This window comes from Eurytemora carolleeae, unplaced genomic scaffold (assembly GCF_000591075.1).
Source record: "Eurytemora carolleeae unplaced genomic scaffold, Eaff_2.0 scaffold662, whole genome shotgun sequence".
Classification (NCBI taxonomy): Eukaryota; Metazoa; Arthropoda; class Copepoda; order Calanoida; family Temoridae; genus Eurytemora; species Eurytemora carolleeae.
In genome coordinates, this window is record NW_019396880.1 from 256,689 (window position 1) to 262,920 (window position 6,232).

The 6,232-nt window shown below is 33.8% G+C and overlaps 1 protein-coding gene across 4 annotated transcripts in view; it reads right to left on the reverse strand.

Moving 5' to 3' along the window:
* The window catches only part of LOC111709660 (potassium voltage-gated channel subfamily B member 1), a 72,230-nt gene that overhangs the window by 59,684 nt on the left and 6,314 nt on the right, over nt 1-6,232 (reverse strand). For all 4 annotated transcript variants that reach the window (XM_023483446.1, XM_023483445.1, XM_023483444.1 and 1 more), the window contains exons 2-3: nt 5,866-5,905; nt 4,477-5,251 (exon numbers count right to left, since the gene is read on the reverse strand). In XM_023483446.1, coding sequence (XP_023339214.1) covers nt 4,477-5,154 — 678 coding nt within the window. In that variant the 5' untranslated portion in view covers nt 5,155-5,251; nt 5,866-5,905. The remainder of the gene's footprint in view (nt 1-4,476; nt 5,252-5,865; nt 5,906-6,232) is intronic.

Below are 6,232 nucleotides of genomic sequence, written 5' to 3' on the forward strand. Positions count from 1 at the left end.
CATAGTAGACAATCAATACTGGAAAATCCATACTAGACAATCCATACTAATTATCCATACTAGACAATCCATACTAGACAATCCATACTGGACAATCCATACTAGACAATCCATACTAGACAATAAATACTAGATAATCAATACTAGTTAATCCATACCAGATAATCCATACTAGACAATCCATACTGGACATTCCATAGTAGACAATCAATACTGGAAAATCCATACTATACAATCCATACTAATTATCCATACTAGACAATCCATACTAGACAATCCATACTAGACAATCCTTACTAGACTATCTTTAATTGACAATCCATACTAGAAAATCCATACTAGACAATCCATACTAGACAATCCATACTAGACAATCCATACTAATTATCCATACTAGACAATCCATACTAGACAATCCATACTAGACAAACCTTACTAGACAATCTTTAATTGACAATCCATGCTAGACAATCCATACTAGACAATCCATACTAACAAATCCATACTTTGCAACCTTTCAAGAGAAGCTAAGTAGATAAAAAAGCATAAAATGTATTCCAATGAATTATTGAGACTTTGAGCCTCTTAACCCTATTAATCCCTGGAGAAGACTAGAGTATAAGATAATACCAGGTGGCTCCTGATACAGAACTAAAGATAGATTAGTATTAATCTAATTAACCAGATAATATAAGAATTATCTGAGAACTACAATGCAGTTTATATACTCACACATGGATTTCAAGACTTAGAAGTAATCTACAATGCATGTCAAATTAAAATAAATTGTATGGCAGATTACAAAATTGTCCAAATTTTCAATAAAAATACCCTTTTTGAAGAGTAGTTGAAAAGAAAGAAAAAGATTAGTTTCTAACTTCTGTTTGGGATTTTTACTTGGGCGAAAAACAAAAAAGAGAGGAGCTACTAGTTCACAAAGTCTAGGTTGGAGTGACAAGATTTTTTTCAGGATGAAACTGTCTCAGTCAAATTTTTTCGTTTACAGATAATATTTCCATGTGATTTGGTTTCCTCTGTATCTTATATATTTTGTAAAGAAAACTGGGGATAAAGATTCACGTCCTTGCATGCATATTCTCTACAGGATTCATCTTAGAATATATTTTACAAAACTTGACCAAATATATAAATATACATTACATACATAATGATGGACAAAATTTGTATTCGTTTTTGTTCAACTTTTTACCTTTTTAACATTTTTAAGAAGACATCTGATAAGTTTTAATGATTATAAAATAGTTTATTCAAAACATTTGCTTTTCTTACACTATGCCAAAGTTTGATTATGAGAGGAGACATGATGCAACAAAAAATCGAAAATGATTGTTTTTTTTTTAGTTTTTCCATTATACTATCTCATAGGATACAAATTTTTCATGTTTCGTATGAAATCGAACTTTTTACAGAACTCAGTTTTGAAATGGTTGTACCTTCAAGGATTCACAGAATTTAGGTGATAAAAAATATTTAAAATTCTGCAAAAACAAATCAAGGTACTACCCAGCACTATTTAAAAATATACATATAAACAAGACTGAAAAAAAACAATCTGATCAAAACAATTTTGTTTGATATCAACAACTTTTCCAAAAATGTCTCTAGGGAGTGTTTTAAAGTATAATAGACCTTTTAAAATATTTTTTTGCATGTTTTTTACATTTTAGACTTTTTCAAGAGAGTAACGATTTGCTCCAAAGAAATGTTTAAAGATATATCTATTGAAAAAAAATACAAAAATGTTTTTTTTTTAAATATCTGAAGGTCAGAAGGGAGACGGTCCCGCATAATTAGGAATTATCTGTGAGTAGGCTAGTAGGCTGGTCAAATATCTACATTTCTACCTGTCCTCGCCAGTCACAATTCCTGAGAGGGGGGGGGATTATTCTGTAGAAAAAAAACAGATTTTTAAAGAGAATTATCGTTGCCACCTTCCCCCCCCCCCCTAATAACTAATTTAATATAATTTAATATAACGATTCAAAAATAGGTTCCAAAATAAAATCATGAATTTCTATAAAAACCGACAACAACATGAAATTTCCTGTTGTAAAATACATAAAGATTTTACATGATAAATTGTGCAAATCACTGGACCCCGACTAGAATACTAAAAATAAACCTTAGAAACACAGTTTTATTTAAGTTAAAGGTTCGACTAGGTTCGACTATTATGACCCCCAAAATGTATTTTTTCTCTTTCATACAGTTCATAACTAAACAAATAAAATTGTGCTGTGTAAACTAAAGTTGGTCGGAAAGTTCAGATTTATGTTCCATTTGTGTAATGGAAACCTAGTCTGGAGATAAAATGGAAGTTTGTACGAAGCTAAACTCCTAATTTTACCGAAGAATTCAACTCGAGATATTTGTAAAACTAAACCAACACCAAACTTTCCTCAATCATTTAGAGGAAAAATGTGTAGATTTTTCAATGTGCCACAGTAGGGATTTTGTACATTTGTACAGAAAACTGTACATTGTACAGTTTATATGCTTATTTTCTTGATAATCCACCAAAATCATTTTGTCATGTTATAACAAACCGCAGAACGGAAACTTCACTCTCTCATATGATAAAAAAGACATTGCGGCAAAACTATAACTAATGGAAATATTTGATGCAGTGAGAAATGGATTAAATTTAAAACATGAAACATGTTCAGAACATTTAAATATACGAATCCAAGATTCTAATGGAGGTTTCCTTTTAAATATGGTTTGTGGGAAATTTATGTCCAGCCATAAGAGATGGACATTTTTCAAAAACTTTTAAGCTTTTCAAATCCTTCTTTACTGTAATGGAATTATATTTACAACTTCTATATATTTTATGGACATATATACATAGATTGTACAATTTCTCTACCCCACACACATCGATGTCAATATTTTTGTACAGCACTGTACTGAATGTACAATTTCTCTACCCCACACACATCGATGTCAATATTTTTGTACTGCATTGTACTGAATGTACATTTTTGGTACCCCACACACCACGATGTCAATATTTTTGTACTGCACTGTACTGAATGTACATTTTCGGTACCCCACACACATCTATCTCAATATTTTTGTACAGCACTGTACTGAATGCAAATTGCTGTAAATTTCTATAATTTACTTATGTTCTTCTTATGTACAACTTGTACAGTGTACAGTGTACACTGTACATTGTACAGTTTACAGTGTACATAACAAAATGTATTTTCAGTTTGGTCACTTTGGATTATTTCAAGGCTGATATATGATGCTATGTAAACTTAACCTAATCCAACCTGGCAAAATTGTTTAATATTTTCTAAGGAAGGCTCAAAATATCAAAAATGCACATTTAAGAGGGCTTATCTTGTATTTATAGGGCCTGAGCAAAGTTTACCTCCTCGTTTAATGTAATTCGACCAAGAGCCCAATGCAAGAAAGTATTTCCAAATTTATGGCTTTTAGCCATAAATTTGTTTGTCCTGAATTTGAAAAAGAAAACTCAACAAAACTTTGAAACTACCAGAATCTCAGCTTGAGAGAGAAAAATCTTGAACCATTGATTGAAATCCTTTCTTACAAACAATTTCTTTCATATTTTATAATAAAGCATCAAAGGATATTTCTCTTGTGATATTGAGTGTATGTTGACTAAAAATTACTGTGTGAAGACCGAAAAACAAGTCCTTATGATAAATCTCTTTTAGCCATTTTTATTTTCTCTCTAACTGTGCCATAACATAACGGAATCACTTCCCCCCTCCATCCCTTCTTTTTTATATATATAATCATTTCACCCCAAAACCTATACACCACCAAAAACAGTAATTTTGAAGATTTTTGAACTTCAAGATTTGAACTGCAGGAACATAAACTAACTTAATCTTTGTGTAAAATGTAAACATGTCAGTACACATTATCCTAACCTATTTTAGAGCAAATATTATTGCTTAAATGAATGAGAAAAGAGAACAAAGACAACAACAAAAATATAGAATGCTCGTTTTCAAAAGGCGATGTAAAATGTAAACATGTCAGTACACATTATCCTAACCTATTTTAGAGCAAATATTATTGCTTAAATGAATGAGAAAAGAGAACAAAGACAACAACAAAAATATAGAATGCTCGTTTTCAAAAGGCGATATATAGAATTTGTTTTCCATATCCCCCCCTTCCCCCGGCCCCCTTCCTTCCTATCCGTAGCTAATTCTATCCTCAATCCATCATCTTGAAAAACAGGGAATTCAGACTTATCTGTCAAATTTTTAAAATATCATGTTTTCAGCACAAACATACAAATTCACAATCTTAAACCTACATCACTCTGTGATTACCCTGATGTGATCAGAATCAAACAAAATAATTTAAAATATCCTGGTTTATGGAAAATTTTGTTACGATTAATGAACACAGTGTTAATGATATTATCTGAGTTAATCACTAAACTATAAGAACTAGAGTACTCACCCTTGCTGCCACGGACGTTGTCGGTTTTTCCAGCAAATCCCACAAGAACTTTTGATACTTAGCACATTTACCATCCCCCCAATCCTCCTCCTCATGTGCGATAAGGCTCTCCGCCTCTTTTCTCATCTCTTCATGCACATGTTCCTTCCGTTGATGATACTTGTGCTGACAACATGATTCCAGGTATAGTTCATCTATACCCCAGTACTCTAGGTCATCACTGAATGCTAGAACACACATTTCCTCAACTAAATGAAGTTTACCAGTTCGGTAAAAGTTTAGAATCGAGCTGAATGATCGCGGATGTCGATCGAAAAAATATTCGTTTTCTATCAAACTATAATCGTCACAGAGTTCCATGATCGCGTCGTGGCTCTGGCAGTCCCGAAGCCGACCAAGGCGGGTGTGGGGAAGTCTCTCTAATGTTCTCCAGAGTACCTCGTGCTTCACCCCGCCAACGTTGAGGATGACGCGGCGGTTTGAGCTCCGGCTCTGCATTATCATGTACGGCTCCGGTGCCAGAGATGTTAACGACCCGGCGCGGACGAGTTGTCCACGCTGGTCGTCCCGACCACCCCCATCGTCCTGCATTTCGTCCCATCGGAGCCCCGAATCTGGATCCCGGTTTACATTACTGATCATCTGATCATTCTCCAGAGGACTCCTCACTCCTGACATAGCTTAGCCGGTCATACCAGGACCCCTGGGACACGAGGCTTTCACTTCCGGTGTTGAAACTTGTATTTCCGGTTCCGGGATATTGGTGCAGTATGCTCTAATAAGATACATTTTGCTTGCTGATTTTCAACAGATCAAAGTAAAATTCTATTAAAAATAGATTACATGGTTCCCGAAAATAATGGTTTTAATTAGAATTGTTCTGCAGTCTATCCAATTGAATAATTATTTGTGTGAAGACTGCAGCAGTGTCTTGAGGATAAGAAAGGTTGGAAGACTGGCATAAAACTAACTAACTCAATAATAATAAACAGTCTAGCACATTATACAGTAGAACTTCTACTAGAATTGGTATGAATCCTTGTTAACCAATTTACAACTCTACTGGCTACAGCAATTTAATTACCCTCTCCCCTCCTACTCACAAAAATTGGGTAAAATTTAAACTTATTAAAGAGACTGTTAGCGTATATTCAAGTAAACTTCGATGTATATAATGTACAGGATGTAATTGAACTTTGTTTCATCATGAATGAATGAGATTTCTATATTTGTCTAGCTTAAAATTGGTAATTTTTAGTTATGGGTTTTCTCAAAATGTTGACGATAAGGTACCGTTTTGAATCGAACATTCTACTCTTTAAATGGGTGGTCCCTTTATATAAAAAAATGAAAAAGAGTTTAAAGGTTGAAAAGCAGTCCTTGTTTAACCTCATAGCTAACAATCATCACAATCAGCTTATCCCGCAACCTGAAACAACACAATAGTTAAACTCATGTTTATTGTCCGACCCTGGTCAGTGGTCAGTCTTAGAATCCTTTTTCGCCCATTAAACGAAGATTTTTCGTATTTCCCATTTAATATTTTTTTGGGCTATGTATATTTAATATTAAAGCATATACATCACACTATTTTTGACGAATTTTGATTGAGAAATCAAAATTTGACTGAAAATATTACATTATAGGATGTAATTCGTTGATGTGATTTCTATTTGAGGAGCTTATGTAGGGAAGGGGGGGGGTCAGCCCCAATAGACCCCCCTGTATACGCTCCTGTAGGGGAGGGGGGGGGGGG